This window comes from Struthio camelus, chromosome 1, assembly GCF_040807025.1.
Source record: "Struthio camelus isolate bStrCam1 chromosome 1, bStrCam1.hap1, whole genome shotgun sequence".
NCBI lineage: Eukaryota > Metazoa > Chordata > Aves > Struthioniformes > Struthionidae > Struthio > Struthio camelus.
Genome location: NC_090942.1, coordinates 136351014 through 136373338, shown reverse-complemented (window position 1 = coordinate 136373338; position 22325 = coordinate 136351014). Strand labels below are relative to the sequence as shown.

The following is a 22325-nucleotide window of genomic DNA, read 5'->3' as shown; positions in this document are numbered from 1 at the left end:
ACTTCATCCTCACTTGCAGTTTTTTTGGAGTTATATGTCCTGCAAGTATGAAACTGAGTGGGGTTGACTAATACCTACAGCTTATATATCTTTTGTTTAAAGAAATGAGCTGGTGTTGCTTTTGTGCGGAACAAACCAACTTGAAGCCTAAGATCTATGAAACAATCTAAAGTGTGAATGGAAATCACTGAAGTCAGATGAATTGTTCCCAGGAATTTTACTCAGCTGTGGATTGTGTCCTTAATTATTATCTTATTTAAAGGTCTAATTTGAAACAATAAGTGAATTCTAATAAAACCTTTCTGTTTTGCAATATGACTTAATGTATGGAAAAATGGCTAGACATCTAAATTACATGCTGTCTTCCTATTAAAAACTGGTACCCCTTCATTATACTTTCTTCTCAAAATCTGACTCAGAAGTTGAGAGATGCAAGCTCACTTCTTCAGGTTCAATTTACGGATGAAACATTTAAGAGAGAAGCATTTTCATATTGTTCTCATAACTTTCCAGTATCACTTAAAAGAAAACCAAACAGAAATTTTCTGTTTTGGTGAGTTCGCTGTTAAAATACTAATGCAGAAAAGTTAAGCAGCAGAATGAAGTGGTCTGTTTTTTTGAGCTGAGGTGCTATGGATTTGTGTGTGTATGTGTTTTGACCACTTTGAACTAGGTTAAGATTTTCAAAGCTTCTAAGAGGAAGATTATTTACACCCTTCTGCCCAGTCATTCTCTGTTATTTCTCCGTGAGCCAAAAAGACCTGTTTTAGTCCTGTACAAGTAGAAATATTTCATTCGACATAAGTTGGGATAGTGGTGGTGTCTTAGCTTGCTGAGAGCTGCACTCCGTGAATTGACATCAATAGAGGAAGAAAAGGAGCAGAGCCAAAACAAACTGACTCCATTTTTCTTTCCAATGGAGGCCCATTTTAATCATCTGCAGTGGCAGTACAGTTGAGTAGCTTTCCTCAGATGCAACCCCCAAGGGATCAGCATCTCTACCGAATCTCTTAATTTCATGATATTACTCTTAATTATTGTTGTATAGTTCGCAATTTATCCCCATGAATATGTTGTTAGTATTTGCTGCTTGAAAATATCACAGCTGTGACTTGACACATCCCTTGGAAGCTGAGCCACCGTGGCTTGCATGTGACCTCAGATGAGCAGGGAGAGGAGGGAGAAAAAGAAAAGAAACAGCAGATCTTTAAAATGAGGAGAGCCTTGTAAGGTGAGGTGAGAGGTTGTCTTATCAATTATGAACAGGTTTGAGGCTCCCAGGGCTGTCAGTGATTTCACTTAGATTTATTTTTAACAAGTGGCATGAAAGATTTGATTTTTGTATCGATTCAGTGTATGCTAAAGTAAGAGGTTTTAACACTCAGACACTCTAATGTGTTTTTTTCTTAGTTTCACCACTAATTTTTTTTGTCTCTCTCTATATAAAGCTAAAATTCAAAGCAACTGATATTATGTTGTTAAAAGCTTGGAGCGATTAATTAGAGAATTATTTTTTAATTCATTTGAATGATGATGATGATTATCTAAGTTCAAATATTTTAAGAGAAATGACCATAAAACATATTAATACATATTGCCTTTTTTACTAAGCTGGGATGCTAAGCAAAGGAGTAATTTCCCTCCTATCTTTCTTCCAAGGCAACAAACTAGTTCATGGAGTTGGATCAAATGGAGTTAAATACAGTCAGTCAAAACCTGGTAAAAAATATTTTTTATTTGAGAGTCTTTATCTGGGAAATTCTTTCCAAGTTGCGATCTGCCTGAATTTTATTGTTGGTTTTTAAGATTGTAGACCTATATAATCATTTCTGAGCAAAATGTTTGAGATCCTAAATGCTATCATAAAAATGCCTTCACACTTTCATTAGGCAGTGAACTAAAACAATTTGCATATTTTTATTAGGCTCTATTAGGATTAGGTCCTAATTAGACTATCTCTTGGAAATACAAGAGCTATGTAGATTCACTGTCATACTAAACAAAATGAGACATTTCTTATTAACAGAATGAAGAGAAGAATGACCATTTTGGAGAGAAACTTCAGTTGTCACTAGCAAACTAATCTGTGGTCTATTTTAACATGTTTCACTGTGATTTTGCTGTAGAATTTTTGCTGTAGAACCTTATGAATTTATGAAATAAAATTACCATTTTTCTTGGGCCTAGGAATCTGTTTGCTGTGGGTAATACCTGGTGATGACTTCAGCGTTTGCAAAGTTTCACTACTTTTATGATGAGGATGCACTTGAATATTAACATTGTATTTTCACTTTTCTTCTTTTGATTTTCTTGTAGACATTTCAGCAATCTTCTCTACAGCAGAAAAGTAAAAAGAAGAACAAAGGTAAAAATTAAGTTAGTTTTAACTTATTGGTAGGAAGGAAATTGCAAACATTAGTATTTACAGTATTGCAGTATCTTAGGAGTTAGAACTTGTTAGCTCCCACCAAATGTATAGCTCTGTTGACCACATGAAGAAGCTATTAGTCCATTACTGATGTCTCATAGTTTTCTAATGTTCTCCTGTCTATATATATATATATATAATTAGTCATTATCATTTTTTTATATTTATACTGCAGCCTCTTTGGGAGCAGGGTTGTGTTTTTCAGCTACGTGCATATAAGGCCTTTCTGCAGCCCTTGCTGATTACTAGAACACCTAGGCTGTCTGGTAATTCATACAGTACTAGACTGTCCTCCTTTGATTTAGAAGTACAAAGACTTTTTAAGAACTGATTAGTTGCAAGAGGAGCTACACGGAGAGATTTCTGCATCTCTGTCAAGTACTTACATAGTTGTATTTGACAAAAATACAAAAAATTAGCAGCCAGCTGTGAAAGTACATGCATTTATATGCTGTATGCTTTAATCTGGCATGAAATATTAATTTGCTGAAATGATAAATAACCATTTTTCGTATTTTTAAATATCTTGCCTTTCCTTTCTCTCTAACCTCTTCTCTTTCCTTGTTGCTTTTGTTTATTTTATTTTGTCTCATCCATAGAATATGAGCTCTGTGAGGTGGTGAACATGGTTTGTTTTGTTTCATTGTTTTTAACTTATGGTACCTTGCATAGCCTCTGTGACCCAAGTAAAAGGTTTGTAATAATTTAATAATGGCAAATTGAGGTTGAAATGTTTGATTAATATTCTTAAGCAAATATATATAGTGCTTTCTGGCTAACTGGCTTGTTGATGTGGTGGACAAATCAAACTCTTTCACATCAATTCTTTGTCATTTTCAGCTCCTATGCCCGGTAAAAGCAAAAGAAGGATCTCATGTAAAGATCTTGGCCGAGGGGACTGTGAAGGCTGGCTTTGGAAAAAGAAAGATGCCAAGAGCTATTTCTCCCAGAAATGGAAGAAATATTGGTTTGTTCTGAAAGATACATCCCTATACTGGTATATCAATGAAGAGGTAAGCATCTTTGCTCGTTGTTTTATCAAAAACCCTGTGCAGTACTGTTGTCATGATTTAGTGGAAAGCCAGTGCTTTAAGTGCTTATATGTGTGAATGATTTTATTCACCCAAGTAATCATACTGAAATTAATATTAACTCCCTGACTGAATTACGTAAATGTATTTGGCCCTTCAAATTCACCTTTTCCTATAAGGAGAAAAAACACTATTTTCTGTGCCCTGTTCTCACCAGTTTAGAATAAATCTCTCATTTTCTCGCCATTCAAACTCTTGGAAGGGAAAAGTTATTTATTTAATCCTATCATTCAAACTTAGTCATGGGAAGGTAAACTTTAATAATGTGCTGGCTGGGATACCTTGTTTGTCTGTGCCAGTGAAATCACCAAAAGCTCTGCTAATTACAGAAGATGCATTTGTTTTTCAGTTGTGTTCTCCTCTCGTTCTTTCTACATAGCTTCTGATATAATTTCAGCACTCATATATGCTGAACTTAAGAGCACCAGAGCAGCCCAAATGAATTGTGTACAGCTTTGATTGTGCAACGTATTTTGCATTAGTGCAGGCTTATTTATGTCAGCTTTCGTAAAAAAGCTTTTTGCCAGTGAGGTAGGAAACCCTAATTTTTAAGTAACACTAGTCTCGTTTGTAAATGTACTAAAATAAAGTCATTGCCAGCATGTGGATGTACTCAGTCCAGGATTGCCGTTTTTGTTACTTTAATCACTGTGAGCATTTGCACACAACTTATTTAAAATGTTATGGTCCCAAATTTTTCCCTGGGTAGATAGAAAGTCGTTCCATGAACAGATTTACCAAAGCCTCATTTCCCACAGACTTGAACCCAGCTTCGAATCAATAACCTCAACTCCCCTCTCTCCTTCCTCCCTCCCCAAGGTCTACTATGAGGTCTTTATCTGGGTCGTAATTCATAGCTACGAATACAATGACTGGTCACCAACTGTGGCCAAGGAGAGTGTGGAGTTGCTGAGTTGTGCCCTACTTTCTCTTGGAGAAGGCAATGGTCTGAGCATCCCCTTCTCTTCCCTTTCCCAGGTTTCCATGAGACTTGCTGGAACTTGGTTTTCTCTGAGACTTGCTTGACAAAAGTGGTTGCAAACACCAACAGATTCAAAAGCTGTTGCGGGGGGAGGACTCAGTGACAGATGGACAGACAAGCAAACAGTGCTCTTGCCAAAATTTTATTTTTAGGCAACCAGGCAAAAAATTGATAGCAAGATTATTCTAAACAGTCCTCTTTTGACTTTAAAGTACCTGCTAGTGCAAAACCTGTTACAACCTTGTATCTCACACAAAACAACTCCAGTTCCAGTTTTCTCTGATGTTTTGTGGCAAAATAGCCATATTAGACTGCATATGTAGCAAATGTAGCCATGGAGATTCCAAAAAAGGGAGATGTAATTCTGTGGAATTCCTCAACATACATTTGTGTTTTCTGCAGCTTCACGCCCATGATGCTATATTAAATAACGCTTTCAAATTGTGAAAAGACTAGGGAGATTCACTATCTGATAAAATAAACTATGTACAAATCTTTAGAGGAGAAGGGAGGAAGGTCAGGTGTCTGCTCTGTGAGTATTGGAGAGATAAAATAACTGAATCGTACCTAACATATCAAAAGTAACTGAATCAACTATTATGCATCTTAGCTGTGATATCATTTAAAGACGGTAAAGAGTGCAAATTCAGATTGCTTTTTTCCCTGTCCCTTACAATACTCTGCATTGCTCCTTACTAATTAGTCCATCCTCCCCCCAAATTAATTAATTATGTTGACTAATTGCCTGAATACATTTGGTCATATTGTATATTTCCAAATGCTGTTTCAGCTGTGAAATTGTTTGAGGAAACTGGGTATTTTAAAATTGTGTTTTACACCAAGGGATCTATCTTACTACTTTGGCAAAAGTCCCAGTGACTTCTGCGGGAGGTTTACCAGAGCAGAGCACACATTAGTATTCCTTATCTAAGAAGCATGCAAGTGAAAATATATTTCTTATGCTAAGTTTTCAGTGAATTTTTTGACACCTTAACAACAGTAATATCTAGAACTGTCTTTGCAGGACGAAAAAGCAGAAGGATTCATCAGTCTACCTGAATTTAAAATTGACAGAGCCAGCGAATGCCGCAAGAAATAGTAAGTATACTCCAAAGTAATGCAATGCAATGATAGAGGAGAAAAAGTGGAACAACGGACAAAGTTTTCCCGTACAACAGTGACGTTACGGAGTTGTTACCATGGTCATTGGTTACATCACAGAACAAGGTCATACAGAACAGCCAAATTCTGGTGTGGTTTTTGTGTGCCATTTTTCCTAAAGAAGGATCTGTAGCTATCATGAATCACAGTGCTTGACCACAGCAAAATGCATTAAAAGCAAGCATTAAATGCTTGACTGCTCCTATTCCTTTATTACTTTACTAGTTTTAGGCTTTCTCCTTCCCTTTCCTTTTTTTTTAAAAACATGGAATCACTGAAAATTGTACGGAAAAGCAATTGCAAAAGTAAAATGGCATTTCCTTGTAATTTATAGTACATACAGTTCTTAAGAAGACACTGACCTTGTCCCACTTGATTTACATATCCCTTCAGGATGAACTCTGATCTTCATGATGATCTCAAAGGGTAGAAAATGAGAACTACATTAAAAAAATTTGGGATAAGCTTGGGCTTATTGTCCTGTGTCCTTGGGCTACACTGCTGAAGTACTTCCTTTTTAATTTTTGTTAGGCAGCGTCGTTGATAAGTCAACTCACTTCTCAGAATTGCACCCTGCTTAATTTTTTTTTCCTTTGCTATGTGCTGGATAGTGGAACATAAAATGTGGCTATTAAAATTCCTTACTCAGGTGGCTGATAAAGAAAAAAGACTCTAAGAATGCAGACAACAGATGCTGTAACAATTTTAAGAAGTCACGTTTAGGGTCTTAGTTAGTTGATGATGTCTTTCTAAACTGAACAGATGTCACTGTACATCTGTTTTCACTTGCATAACATTATGTCATACTCTAATGTGCACATGAGTCCTTTTGGTCTCAATTTTACATGTTATCCTCGCTAGCAGTTTCCTGGATTACATATATCTGGTTTCTGAAAACCTATTTTCATATATAGACATATGTATTTATATGTGTATGTGTATACATATGCATATGTATGTATGTGAATGCATGTGTGCATACATATATAGATACACAGAGAGAGAGATGTATGCTGTATTAATCTAATCCATTGTTTCTCAGAAAAATGGTAATGATACTCTTTATGTGTATTATACTTTTTCTTATTTTCTTTGGGATTATTAGGCATTTTTGTTCTTATTTTAAGAGTGTATTTATTTCAGGCTATTCTCAAAAATGATTCTTCTGTACTATAAATTATTAAAATACTTTCACATTCATTTTCTAGATCTTCAAATACTTCACTATAAATCTTTATCCAACATAGTTGAAAAATTCTTTCAAGTAATTTATTTCTTATTATGTGTGAAATGCTGTAATTCTCTCGGCCTAGTCATGTTGATTACTTTGGTGGAAAGGAAAGATGAGATGTAATTGCCCATTGCTTGGTATGACCTCAAGAACATATTGTTGATTTATAACTGCTTTTCAGAAATCAATCAGTGCATCACACTTTTCTGTTTGAAACCCAGTAATTAGAACTAAAGGTAATGTCAAGGTCATTGGGATGTGAAAAGTCATCAGGACTGAGAGTTTTTCTGTTGTATTGAATAAGTTGTTCCATCAATTTTCTGTTCAGAAAGAATTTTACACCTCTAGATCCGTCAGCAAAGTTGCTTGATTAATAAAATATTCTTTAACTGTTTAACTTTTATCCAAAAGCAGTATAGTGTAAGTGATTGATCTCTATTTATGCATATATGAATCAAATATTATTTAGAAAGGGGTAGTTGTAGTGCATTTTGGACAGTGAAGTCTGGCACAATCCTAAAAGTTGTGTTTATACCCTGTTTGTGGGATTTTAACAATCCAGGAAATCTGAACTCATCTCATTGGTCACTTCACTATCTTATATTAAAAAAAAAAAGCCATTATGTTTTTATAATTATGTTTTTCCTCTACAGCGCGTTCAAAGCCTGCCATCCTAAGATCAAAAGTTTTTATTTTGCTGCTGAACATCTAGATGATATGAACAGGTAAGGAAAACTAGCAAAGTTCAAGGACCACAGTAATACAGGAACATAGTGATAACAAGTTACGTGTTTATCTAAATTAAAAGTTAAGTTTAATAGTTGAGAAAATAATTGCAGAGCAGCATTGTTTCTGAGTGGTTGCAATATGCTAAGTATTCCATTTATGCAAAAATTGCCTTTTTTGAAGTGAAGATATGAAGATTTTAGAAACAAGATTCCTTCTTTTTGAAAAGAAATAAAATCCACTTTTTGAAGATAAAGTGCAAGCAAGATTTTAGAATTTCATGTTTCTGTAAAGCTGCTCTTGGATGTGCAGCACCTGCAAAGGAGCAACATCTCCAAGTGCTTGCTCACATATCCCCACAAGCACATGGTACTCGCTCCAGTGATGCTTCTCTCTGTTTCTGGCCTTGTGGGAGTGAGAAGTAGGAGAAAGCTTTATAACAGTCACTGATCTTTCTTCTGCCAATCTTGAAAAAGGCACTAGAAATTGTAAATAGTGAATTTTCCAGGTTTTCTCTACTGACATGAATTTAACCTACAAGTTAAAGTGAAATTTTGGTTTTATTGGAATAAGCGGGAAAAATCTCAGCAACTGGAAAAAAGTAAGAAGTTAAGTCTTAGTTCTTGGGGACTGAGCTTAGCTGTACCATTTTTAGTCCATCTCTGAAATTTTACCCAAAAATGCTTGAAACTTCAGCACAAAATAAATACAATTACTCTTAATTCATTCGACTGGAGGAATGACATCCATTTCATCTCTATTCACATATGTGCTTTTTATTTCATCTGTTTTCACAACATAAAATAATTAATTCAGTTCAAAATAATATATAACTTCCATCATATGACAGATGACCTAAACAGAAATCTGATTGCAAACTGAGACTCACTTTCTCCTAGATTATGTTTGTGGACATCCTAACTGAGGGAGACTGTGTGCTTTTCATAAAAGCAAAAAAAGGAGATAAAAGTCTAAGTAAAAAAAACTAGTAAAACTAGTTAGTAAGTGCTATGATCATTTAATCTCTACTATGTGTGCTAGAATCAGCTACCTTTAGGAAGAGCATTTTCAGGGAACTGCCAGTTCTTTACCATTAATTGACTGAAAACACATACCAATGCTGCATACTGTGCTTACTGTTATTTAGAAATAGTTGCCTGTTTACATTTTCAAAAGCTCATACGTGACTAAGGATCACTTTCAAAAGTCTCTGGCCAGTTAGAAGCTTCAAACTCTTTTATTTCTTTGTAAAATTTTAGGCTTGTCTTTACTTGATAATTCTGTCAAGCCAGTGACTCAAAGTTCAGGTTGCTGCACACTAAACAGAATAATGGCATGGTCTATTCAGCATATCCTGAAGAACAGCAATAGGTAAATCTTTGCTGTCAGTAGGTCCTCAGTCATGACAAGATGCATTGTTTCTGAAGAGGAAAATATATAACTGTTCAGTAATCAGAAAGCAGCAGCAAATGTGCATCAATACATTGAAAACTATACTGCACAGCCTAAAACTAACTCAGTAACTAGAAGGTTTTTAACCTCCTAACATGAGTAATCTGTTTATGTTTTGGAATTTATTAATTCATTAAGAATGAGCTTGACCCAGTTTTGATCTGAGTTATACGCATGTAAATTTGAAGCAGCTCCATCAAGGTCTATGAATTCAAGTAATTCAAGGTCAAGAATTTCAAGTAATTCTTACCAGTCTTCAGTGCCATCAGAGTCTCACCAAATAATTTTATTTTTTCTCTTTGTTTAATGTATGAAAAAAGTACTTCACTTTCACCAACCTTGAATTAACTTGATATATTGGAGAAAATGTGGATTATTGAAAAATAATCTTTTAAATCCAGATGTGGAAATAAAATAATATAATAAAATGCTTCTTGTGTAAAAGCATGTTCTAGCCTAGCAAAACTAGGTCAAAACATTCTAAGTCAATGTATCAAAAATTAAATTAAGACTGATTTGATCACTTTCTGTACTTTTTTGTCAGGTTTCTGATGTACATTTTAATTATGTATAATACAGTCAGTTCAGTACTGTTTATACTTGAGGCAGAAGAAAAGAAAGTAGCAAACTGTTAAAACATAGCCTTACTGAAGGTTAGAATTAGTTCATTTCCTCCATCCCTTATGTAAAATAATGATTTAGTTATTTAAAAAAAATGTATTTGTATGAAGGACCCATGAATTTTTCATTTGTGTGAGTAGATGCTCACATAAAATGTGTATTTTAGTCTTAGGTAACTCTGACACTGTTCAGGTTATCTTGCTACCTTTGTGACTCTGCCACACCATTATGCTGGTAAGGAGTCTGGAGAATTATGACTCTGCAGGTTATTACTGTGGCATGTGAAGTTCATTTCATCTACATTGTTAGACCAGCAAAAGTGTTCTTTCTATCCATATAGCATGTTTTGTTTGAGTGTGAAGAAGGATGGAATATCCTTCATTGGTACAAAGTACAGTTTTGTTGGTATAAGTGTGTATTCATAGAAGCACATTGCTTGGAAGCTCATTGTTAATCCTATTCCAGGAAAATACTTCTGATGTCGAGTCCAGACCTTGTATTTCTACTTAATGGTATTACATGTAATTCTGTTTTGATTTTCCATGGTAATTGTGTCTTCTGCTTTATGGATTCAATATATATGTTCTTTACTCAAAGATCCTGATCTTTTACTTAGAGGCAAAAGTGGCTTCTTCAGGGTTGGCTGGCTTAGGTACTTAGTGCATCCTTATTCTTCCTTTTTATTTAAGCAGTCCTTTTTTAAAGTGATGACATACATGGCTGCCAAAATTGTATTTCCTGGGCAGGGGAAGAGATAATAGTCAGTAACGTCATGTTGAATAGTAGTCTGAGAACTTCCTTGAACCTGCTGTAACTGATTTGTCCTGTCTGTTTTTGTGAGTAGGCAGAATACTGAAATTTGTAAGAACTTTCTTCCTTAATGTAGCTCTATGATCAAAAGCAAAGATGACAAGTCAGCTTCTAATATTAGCACATGAGAATATGTCTGGAAGATTTCAGTGAAGATGACCTCCAGAAAATTTCCAGCATCATCTGCAGGTCTCTTCATTTTAGTTAAACTACAGTTGATTACCTATAGACACTAGAAGATGGTGTCTATCTTGCTCCTATATAGCAAGCTCATCCTGTATCCTCAAGCCTTATGATTAAGGGCAATTTGACTAGAAGCATTGCATCTCCCTAGGGTTTGAGAAAAGACAGAAGAACGTTTCCTATTATTCTGTGTGAAATTGAGTGCTGCGCATTCCCCTTTATAGCAGTTATAGGTCTAGAAGGTATTTTTTTATATGGATCCATGTAAATCATAAAATTGTATTGATTAAGCCCTGACAAGGAATGTATGTGCTATTCTTAAAAAGAAAAACAAAACCAAAAAAGTCTAGATGACTGCTGCAGCTACCAGTATTTCTGCATTTATTGTCATAGCTAAAAAATGCATTTTTATAATTCTCACAAAAAAATTCAAGCTGCATTTGCAGTAAGGAGGAATATTTTCTAGGCTTCTTGCCCTCTAAAAGTTACAGTGGTTACCAAGACAGAGCACATCATCACTGAGAATAGGTCTTTCCATGTCCTAGGAGTTTGCAGATAACTTTCAAGTAAGATTTTAGTATATCTTTTAATATTCATAATAGGGAACTTTTGTGTAGCTGTACACTTGGAACTCTTGTCCTAAATATTTTGTAAAGAAGGAATGTTTTATGCCTCTTCCGTTCTTCAGCAGATCCTAATGTTTCCCTGTGACAGAAACCCAGTATGTTGAATTTCTCATGTGATTCTAACTTCAATGAAACATAACTCTAGCTGTGCTTTATTGAAATAATCTAATACTCTACCCATGTCTATTCTAACCATACTTGAAGACGCTTTGCACTGTGGCTATGTATCAGCAAATACACCTAAGGAGTCAGTACCATTCTTTTAGTTTCTGAACTAACAAACCACTCAAAAGCCATGGTCCATAACTGCCTACAGCCACACCAGTACCTTGTCTTTCACCTCACAGGCATGGCAAGTGATATTCCAAACCACAACACAAATCATGAGCTGCAGAAAATCATTAAATGTGATCTCTCTTAGATTGCTATATGTTTCCTGGGTTATCATTAGATTATACATCTCAGGAAATAACTTCTTTGTGGAAAGAATAGTCTGCTATCGATATAACCAGTATCAGTTGACTGTCAGTTAGCTGTTTGCTAACTTAATAGGTTACCTCACTCACTGTTCTGCACCCAAAACAATCTTTCTAATATTTAGAATGGAATGAAGTTTTCCAACAGAAGCACCTTTGTAGGACTATCTTCTCACATTTTCTGGTCTATTCAGCCTGATTCAGTAGCTAACTGTCTTGTGTTGGCTGCATTGAGTAGTAATAACCTGTGAACTGAGGATGTGAAATCTGCAACAGGCAAGAGGCAAGCGAGACTCTGCCGCTGTTGGCTGCCACACTGTTTGAGAGAGCAGTTGCTTTTTTGTGCTGCTCTACCCTTTGCACAAGGACGAGTGTTTGGTCTGTTGCTCATTCCCCCACGGTGAGAGGCTGCCGTTCTTTGCGTGTGGCTCCTGTCATTCGGCCTGTCTGATTTGGGGTGGAGAGAAAGCTCTGGCAGAACTGTCAAGACGACTGAGCTTTCGACATGTTGACATTTCGACATTCCCCCAGAGGAAGCCTTCATGTTTCAGGAACGCAAACCTAAACGAAAGCTTTGGAGGGGGTCACTTTATCTGCCGTGAAGATGTGAACAGTTGTCTGAGGCACGATTTGTTGGATTTCTGTTCCAATGTGCCAGTTATTTTTATATGTCTGTGGCAGTTCCTAACAATTGCAACTGAAATTTTAAGTCTCTTTGGCTTCTCTTTCCTCCTATTCTTCTGGCAGTAATTTTGATTGTATGCTAACATGAAATATCCTGTAATCACTTCAGGACATCTCTAGCATTCTTCCCAAAGTACAATTGGGAAGATTTATTGACCATTAGTGTTACTCACAGACCATACATGTGGTCACAATTTGCGGAAGGACAGTGATGGAAGTTTATTTCAGGGAGAGCAATTATACATTACCGTCTAATGTCTGCATACCCTGCCCTGAATTATCCTGAGGGCTGACATTCAGGGGTGGTTACAAAGGATACAGTCTCTCCATTGCTGAGCAAATATTATGTTGTTTCCTTATATACAGTACGCAAATGAAACCCATCAGGCACAGTTTTCTGAACCAAGACTTTCACCTTCTTCAAGAAAATGTGAAAGTAACTTCAGTTGTCCTTCTCTGGATATTAGCACTAAAATTGCAAGCCACTAGCTTGGCAAATAAGGTCTGCCAAGTCCTGACTATGGGATGACTAGAGTAAGTAATTCCAGGTTTACCAATGGGAGGCTGTCATGTTGGTTTAAAGCCTCATTGATGGAGGAAATGATTTAGTGTAAGCTTTTGGAAAACGAATACCCTGAGAGCCCCATGAGGGAGAAGGGCACGTTGAAGCAAGGCTTTGCTACAGGCAGTTGAATCTGTGCTTCACAATGACAGCACTGCCAGAAGAGAATAGCAATCGTTTATTTTTAATTCGTGCAGCTTATGGAAGCATTTTTTCAAGTAAAGTTGAGGTTAAAGCCTTAGATGTGAATTGCATTGAGGCAACTGTCTTTTCCTCCTCTGCTTGTCTGACACGAACACAAAAGTGAATTCTGATATGCCCCCTTTTCTTTGTACTTGGCACTGTAGGTAAGCTCTAAAACGCATAATGGCATAATTAAACCTCACTGTCTATTTAGGAGTGAACCTGTTCTTTTGACTGCTGGTTTCTGCTCTGTTCCTCTGTTAAGATGCCAATTCAGGCCTTAAAATATTGCTTAAATCTCTGAAAAGTGGTGTTTATTCTTAAGAAATAAGAACAGCGGGAGTATTGGTGTGATGGCATATCTGTGAGCAGCAGACTTAATGGCTCTTTGATTATCTCAGAATCCTTTATTTTACAGATGTTTGACATCATATGTGGTTTTCCATTTGAAACAAGATCTTTGCTGTGGAAACAATTTGTTCAACAGTAAAATTATAGATCTTTGGCGACACCCTGAGTAAAAGTATCAAAGAGAACAGCTGTCTTGCATGAAGAATAATATTGTCCTGAATTGCCTTCAGATGCTTATAACTTTGTTCTTTTTGGTAGAAATGCACCCAAAGTTAACATGCTGGATCAGTATCACTGCTTTTATTTCAATATTATTTCAGATGGCTAAACAGAATTAACATGCTTGCTGCTGGCTATGCAGAAAGAGAGAGGATCAAACAAGAGCAAGGTAATGTGTTATTATTTTGGTTGCTTCTGCAACTCTTATCACAAGTTCATCTGTTCTTCCCCATCAGGCCCTCTTCCCTTCCCTTCCCCATCAGGCCTCATTCCCATCATCTGAGAGTAATTCACATATGGGTGTCGTGGTTGTTGCTTTAGAGAATTCCTTCTCTCTCAGGATGTTTGATTAACACCTTCAGATTCTGATCTGACTCTTGGATTATTTCTGAGAAAGCCACAAAAGGTGGCTAAAAGCAGCTAATTGACTTCCACTTAGCTCAGATACACTGTACCAGGAAGCCTGTGTCTCCCATAAGAAAAAAAGAATCTGCAAACTAAAAAAAAATTTAAAAAAACATTGCACTTGATGTTTGAATTCACAGGGAGCAGGAACGCATCAAATAGTTCTCAGGAACAAAACCATTCTTCTAAAGCCTGTTGACATAATTGGATTTCCCTTAAAGGCTTTAATTTTAAGGTTCCTTAATTTTCTGTTTCTGGTGTTTTCATTAGACTGAGGTGTGTGCTCGAGCTCTGCTGGCCTTTTCAATGACGCACTTCATTTGCAGTTGTAGATTTACAACATTTTTCCTGTGCTTTTTTAGTGTCTAGTATAACATGGGTTTAAAAAAGCAGCACATATAAAATAATAAGTCTCTTCCCTTTAGTTTGCTGTAGTAGAAATCCTTTCCCTAGGTAGGAAAAAGAATGGGGCAGTGCTCCATCATGTTGGGCATGTTATTTCCAGAATTGCCAGTGACTTGGATTCACAGAAGTATTTCTATTCAACTAGTTGGTTTGGCAAACAACTGCCTTGTGAATCCATACTCCCTTTTTACAGCTGTACCTGGCAGGACACACCAGAAAATTGCACTGATCGTGGTGATCCAGAACTTTTCTGGGTACCTGTCTGCATGCTGACAGCTGAGTCAGACTATCACTTTTTAATTCTATGGCTGCACAGTCTTCATCGGTGAGGTTCTGTATTTCCTCAGTGAGAAGCAAGGGTGATTCCAGCAGCCAGGCAGAAACATCAGGAGACTAAAATATTCAGTAATGGTAGGAGATTAACAAGCAGCATCAGAAAGGGTGCCTGCCTTGATTCATACAGTGATTGCCTCACCACAGAGTGCACTAGAGGGCTCAGCATGGTTCAAGAGCAGTGGCTCACAGCATACTGCCTTAATTTGAAGGCAGCAATGTGGGTGGAAAGGTTGGGGGGCATTCTGTCTTTCTCTCAGATCACTAGATTGGGCATGCTGTTGCTTCCTCTCTAATCATATCTTCTATTAAGTGCAGCTGCTTATTCCAGGAGCTTTGCCTGCCACCCGCTTTAGTGTTTGGTGTGGTCCATAGCGACATCAAGTCATTCATAACATCAGGCCCCCTGAGTTCAGATAGCACAGGGTAGCAGAGCCATGCTCACGTGTTCCTCCAGTCACGTTCTCAGGCTCTCACTAAAACATTCTTAACTTCAAAACAAATTTGGGACTCTGTTTCTGAGGCAGTATTGAAATAACCAATTTTGAGGGACCTATATACCATTTGTCATTGCTTGACGAGGTCTTGAAGAATCTCTGCATATTAGACTCTTTTAGGAAGTCATCCATGTTAGCATCCAAAGCCATAATCAAGCTTTTAATGACATCAGGTTGGAACTGGAATTACGGAAGCATTTGGGACAGTAAGGGAAAAGGTGTATGAACAGTTACGCTAACACGGTCCAAGTGCACAACTGCAGGTATAATGCACTTTTATAAATCCAGATGGATTTGGAGAAATATTTTTCCTACCAAGCAATCACCAAGCAGTAAAATAACGGATGATCCAGTTCTTAGACATGGGACCATGTGCACTCAGGTCTCATTATACCTCTTATTTGAATGGCTCCCTCTTTAAGATTGTCACTGAGACTCCACTTACTATAGGAATGATATCCCTGGCAATGAGGGAGTTCTTTATTACTTCTCTAGTGCCCTTCACTAGAATTGATTTATCATATGTAGGTAGGGAAAGTTATATCCTCTTTATCTGTTGCATATTTGTGTTTAGTCGGGTGAACAGTATCACATTGCCCACTTGCAGCAATACAGTATTTTTATACCTCTGGTGATTATCCTTGGCTCCCAGCACAAGGGCTATTAAATTGCTGAGCAGTGTCCCTAATTAGCAGAGGCATCAAGTTAGCAAACCTCTCTATCACTTCAAGCGGTTTTGGGATTATAAAACTGTGAAGCTGGAATTTTCTGTATTCAGTGACTGTCCCAATTGTCATCTACATATTTGATTTTACAAAAGATCTTTTATTTCTGTTCAGTTCAGCCCCTTGCAGCAAGGCTTTATAATACCTCTGAAACAATTCAACAGTAGTTGTCAAACCTGCTTCAATTAAGAGTGGAATGGTTCTGAATCTAAAGTGCATAAATATATTTCAAGTGCTTCAGAGATGCACGAATCACCAAATTGTGGGTGTATTGCTGAAGAAAATGTGACATTCTGTACAGAACAGTTTTATAAAAATACCATCAACTTTCTGTATTAAATATAGTGAATGTTATCAACGTGGCAAGGGACTTCTTTGGATGGGGAAGTTGTATACTTTCCAGTCATATAAAATCAGAGAAAAAAATATTTCCTTATATTAGTAGAAAATAATTAATTGGCAAATGCAGGCCAGTGTTAATTTATATACAAACAATGAAGTCTATTGCTCATTCAGAAAGCTTTCAAGGTATGCCCTATGAATTGAGCTTGTCCATCATTGAATGGGACAAAATCTGTGGAGAGAAATCTGGCAACTGTTTGATAGCATAACACACATTTTAGACAGACTGTAATGACTCAGCTAAAAGCAAAACATTTTAAAAGCTGGTGGGAGGCTATTTTTGTTCATTTCATGGTCCCTGTAAATGCAGAATTTTTTTAGACAAATGCTCTAGGTTGTCAGCAGAATTTCTAATCTGAGGTAAAGTGTACAGAAGCATGATCTTACTATTTTTTGTTGTATGTGGATTTGTCAGCCATGAACTTGTTTGTATTTTTAGCCAGAACTGGAACCGGCTCTGAGACTTTGCTAAATTTTAGTTTCAGAATGAATAGTTAGGCTCTAAATCTGCAGAAATCCCACTGAGTGGTAAAATTTTAACAGGCCTGTCAGCACACGTAGCTGCATTAGGCTTTGCTGTAATAGGATCAAACATTCCTGTATGCCAATATTTTCATTTTTTTCAGTTCCTGGAAACTAATTTTCTTAAAACTAAGTGTGACTGATAAAAAATTGTCTCTGACTTCATCTTTTGTTCACATAGAATAAACTACTTAGAGATTTCCACAGAGGCAGAACTTTTTGGCGTTTTTGATTTTATGCTTCAGGAAAACTTTATTCATGCTATTTATTTATTATACTGTTTGAAGAGATTGCCTCTCAGGTATATGCTTGCTGGAGGCAAATCAAGAGAGCCAGTGTTATAACAGAATTGTTACTGCTTGTAAAAAAAAAAAAAATAATAATTAAATAAGGCTACCCTATCCCAATTTACAACTATCTAAAAATATATAGAATTTTAGGGAGAACTGTTTCAAGAGGGTGTCGTTTTAAGGTAAGCAGTCTTTGTTTTAAATCTTGAGTAAGACATTTGGTATGGTAGATTATTTTATCATAACAATATGATAATCATAATGATAGCAAACATTCATGAAAGCTGAAATTATATATTGTGCCAACTCGGAATATTTTCAGGTTTTTTTGGTTGAGATAATTTATGAAGCAAAAATCAATCATCTTTTTCTCCTTATGTATCAAAGAGAAAGTAGTAAGTGTTGCAGTTCATTGAACACTTGCTGGGCAAAGTCAAAATCGCCTATGAGTAGTCTGTGAATAGTAAGAACTACACTGTACAAATTACCCAAATACTAGTGCTAATTACCCAAATACTAGTGCTAATACAGTTAGAAATGAGATGATAAAACAAATGTTAACATAAGTGTTACACTGTGTAGAAATGTTGAAGTTGTTCATCTTGAACTGCGTTGGAAGTTGCGTAGTTTACTTTTGTAAGAAATATTTAGGTATGGTGTCCGTTTACTTAGCTGCTGTTCTGCATCAGAAATATTTGCAACAGAATAAGTATAACTTACAAAGTGGTACAGTCATCCATGTGTTTTTCCCGTTTTCCCAAGCTTTGGCCAAGCTACCAAACATATGATAGGGAATTGATCAAGATTTGATTTCATGACAAAATTAAGCCTCATATCGCATTAAATTTAGCGTCCAAGCTCTATGTCCTTTGCACTTAATCTTTTGGAACTTTTTCCTTAAATATCATTATGATATCTTTCCTTATCAAATCACCTTTATACTCGTGCTTGGATAACAGGGCAGCAGCTGTTTTATGAAAACAGACAGATGATACAAGTTTTTCTTATTTTCTTATATTCTAATTTTACCTGCAGCTGTTTGTTATTAGAAATTTAATTTAAAAGCTTGGGCAACTAGTAGGACACTGTATGTTTGCAATAATTGCTACTTGTTTGATTTGTCAGTTAGTGTTAATTACATTTTTAATGTTATTTGCAGTCAACAAGATTTTTGCAATTTACATTTTTCACTTTTTCTGTTTGAAATATATTTTCAGTATATTCTAGCCAATATACATTCAATCTTAATTATTTTGATGATTTTCTAGATATCTGAAAGTTAGATATTTGTAGTAGGGGTATTTTGTATGCATGTTGTATTTATAAGCTGTACACAACAGTATATATTTGTGGCTCATTGGCAGATTGCTATTTAATCTGTGCAATGGTGCATTAAGCTTAATATATCCCATAATGTTTTGAATATTTCCTCCTTTGGATCAAAAAAATTCCAAATTACAGAGGCTAAAATTCACAGAGTCAACATTCACCAATGTTTAATTCTCGTTTATATCTAGGATGGCGTTTCCAGTTGTTTTTGTGAACACCAGCCTCTGATGTGCGTATGTATCAAAATGTGTCAGTAGTTTTTGATCTGATCTATATGTAACTTGTAGATTACTGGAGTGAGAGTGATAAGGAGGAAGCTGACACTCCATCAACACCCAAGCAAGACAGCCCACCACCCCCATACGACACATACCCACGGCCTCCTTCGGTAAGTCACCTGCCAGTATCTACTTAGGAATGATTACATCAAGTGTCACGTTTACCTACTCTCCCATTTAAAACACATGCATGCACACATTAGGGCACCCTTCAGTGTATTTTTTGAGTCAGCACTTGACTTAAGGCATATGCTAAGTAACATGCATCGCTGACTGCAACAGCCAGCATTGCTACTTCCACCAGTGTGTAGAGAACTCGTACTGGGATTTATAATCCCAGTCATTGTACAAGATGGATTAAGTTGGAGAAATTTTCTTTCTATTCTCAGTACAAAACAGACCCCTCTATTCATCCATGCAAAACCTCTACCTCCTCCGTATCGTGTTCTCCATCAGAACATTATACCTCGGTAACAGCACAGATTCTTCCTCAGGTGAAACAATTGTGCTATGAAGCTTTACAGTAACAAATTGCACTTGAATTTGTAGAGAAATGCCAACATAAAAATGTTCTCACTCATATCCTAAATGTTGATATAAGTTGTTCTGCTGTTCTTGAAAAAGTATGTTTATCTATGAATTAGAACAAAGGGTATTTGTTTTTTAATTTCTTCTTGCAGCAGATGTTAATATAAAGTCAGGGTATGGACTTCTAACTTATTGTAAATTAGGAATTTAATTTTCACTTCCATATACTCAGCTAATGCATCTTACCTGAATATATAAAAACAAAGCAAAAATTTGGATTGAAAACTTGGGAAAGTCTTGGGGGGAGAGGATGTTCATAATGTTTAATTTGAAAGCAATACTTCTTCTTCCAGAAGCAGAACTGTACCCAAGCAATGCAAACATGATTGCAAAGAAACTTTTAATAAAACAGGATGGCAATAGACATCTGACTGGCATTTTAAAGATAATATTAATGGACCAGGAATTTCTCTTATGTGTGTTCCATAGAGCCTTACTGTGCATATTATTCTGCAAAAAAAAAAAAACCTGTGTTGGCTTATTGTATTGATCGATTGATTGATTAAGGGACATTCTGCACAAATAAGTGTATCAGTATGGTGCCCACAGTTGTCACAGGTGTAAATTTGTGCGTGCCCCAAAGCTATGATCAGGGCAAGTTAGTCTGGATTTTGTGTATTCATTGCCGTCAATAACCGTAGAAAGTATGTGACTATTAGCAGTATTAGCAATCTAAGATTTCTCCGACATTCATGTTGTAGATGAGTTGCACAAGCCCATACGTGGAGCCGAAGCACAGCCGCCTCTCGTCCACAGAGACCTCCCAGTCACAGTCATCGCACGAGGAGTTTCGTCCTGAGGCGGCGGGGAGCGCCACCGACTCGCCGGTGCGCAAGACGGCGAGCCAGCGGCGCTCCTGGCAGGATCTCATAGAGACGCCGCTGACAAGCTCGGGACTCCACTACCTGCAGACCCTGCCACTGGAGGACTCGGTGTTCTCCGAGACAGCTGTGGTCTCCCCCGAGCACCGGCGGCAGTCCACCCTGCCCACCCAGAAGTGCCACCTGCAAGATCACTACGGCCCCTTCCCCCTTGTGGAGGGGGAGCGGATGCAAGTGCTAAATGGAAACGGAGGAAAGCCCCGAAGTTTCACTCTGCCTCGGGATAGTGGGTTCAACCACTGCTGTCAGAGCCTTTCTGTCAGTGCCACTGATCACCATGAAGAAGCACAACAGAAGGAAGTAGAGGAAGAGGAGGATGAGGAGGAGGAAGGCAAAGCAGCAGAAGAAAATCAGGAAGACAAAAGTAAGTATGGCGTATTTCTGTGGTTTTTCAAGAGTCCTGTTCTTGTAATGTTGTTTTTTTTCCTTTTCCCTACAAAAAAAGAAGTCTTTCGACATCCCCTAAATTTTACCAAATCCCTCTTGTCAGAGATGCATCAAAAATGACTTCTTTATCTGCCTTATGCATAAGGCTTAAAAGACTGAGAGCACTGCACAACCTGTCATAGATCACCAAACACTTCCCTCGTAGGCTGGTCACCACATAGACCAACCACGTCCTATTAGTAAATCTTGCTTGTAAATGGATTTTGCTTCCTTGTTGTCTTCCTGCTTCCACTTGCTCAGAATCCTCCCCTATTGACAGATACATGTCTCAGGACATATTTAGTAAGTTTTCCAGCTGAGAGCCAATTCCTGTCTGAGCTGTAAAAGCACTCAGTAAATCTTGGAGTGCAGGGTCAGACTGTGAATGTCTGGCTTTCAGGTGGACAGGTTACAAGAGAGCAAAGAAGATGTAAGAAGTTAAAAAGAGAGTTTTCCCCAGTTCCTCACCTTCTGATACATATATATAGAGAGAGAAAAGTTCCAAAAACATTTCAAACCAAAAAAAAAACCCACTATGTGACTAGCAGGGTTAAAAAAAGTCTTAATGACGAGTAACTGTCTCTTATGTGGCACATTAACTCTACAGAAATTAGTGTTACTTGTCAAAAACAATTGAAATAAACAGGGACTGAGGAAGGGCCCTGCTCCTTCTGAACATGTAAACACATTTCCTTGTCTGTTTCATGCACTGTCCTTCACTGTCATTTCTAGAGCTACTCAGCATGTGTTGCTAGCAAAGTTCGGTCTGCACCCGAGTTGTAGGGTCAGTCAACAAAGTCAGCATCTGTGAATTGTGGAGTTATGCTACGATTAAGTTGTCTGTAGTGGCAAGGAAGGCAAGATGACCTCTGAAGCTCTCAAAGGATCTATGCTGTCTGGTTCCTTCAAATTCAAATTCTTCACTTAGTGAAGAAGTATAAAAATGGTGAAGAGATAGAAAAGGGTAGTGAAAGCTTCAGATAATTAACTGCCTAAGTAAATAAATTGATTAAACTTTAAACTTAGCACCTCTGTTGAGCGCTGACATCATTTAGTCTACACAGGAGAGATCAACAGTTCTCCTTTGTCTTTTAATGAGTAGGTTCAAGACATCTCAAATTCTTACCTTTGAGAAAATTCTTTTGCAGAAATTAAGCTGGATGCCATTAAAAAGAAGAAAAAGGCCTAATGTCAGTTGCATTCTTCTACAGCATTTTCCAGAAAATGCCATACAGTTACAATTATTATTTTCCAGAAAATCCCATACAGTTATTAGGGTAACATTAGACTCTTAACTAGGCAGCTCCATGTCACACTTTAACAGGGTTAAATTTCATCAACCAGACAGACTGTGTTATCCTAACTATTTTTAGCCTTTAATTTTGGTCTTCAAATGTTATTTTTAATGATAGCATTAAAAAAAAAAGACGTCTTAATCAATGAAAAGGGCAAAGACTT

General features: G+C 36.9%; 1 protein-coding gene across 7 annotated transcripts in view; it reads left to right on the top strand.

Annotated features, from left to right (window-relative positions):
- The window catches only part of CNKSR2 (connector enhancer of kinase suppressor of Ras 2), a 225655-nt gene that overhangs the window by 161480 nt on the left and 41850 nt on the right, over positions 1–22325 (top strand). For all 7 annotated transcript variants that reach the window (XM_068918107.1, XM_068918098.1, XM_068918117.1 and 4 more), the window contains 7 exons: positions 2317–2365; positions 3269–3441; positions 5526–5599; positions 7547–7618; positions 13888–13955; positions 18982–19082; positions 20262–20805. In XM_068918107.1, the coding sequence (XP_068774208.1) occupies positions 2317–2365; positions 3269–3441; positions 5526–5599; positions 7547–7618; positions 13888–13955; positions 18982–19082; positions 20262–20805 (1081 nt within the window). The remainder of the gene's footprint in view (positions 1–2316; positions 2366–3268; positions 3442–5525; positions 5600–7546; positions 7619–13887; positions 13956–18981; positions 19083–20261; positions 20806–22325) is intronic.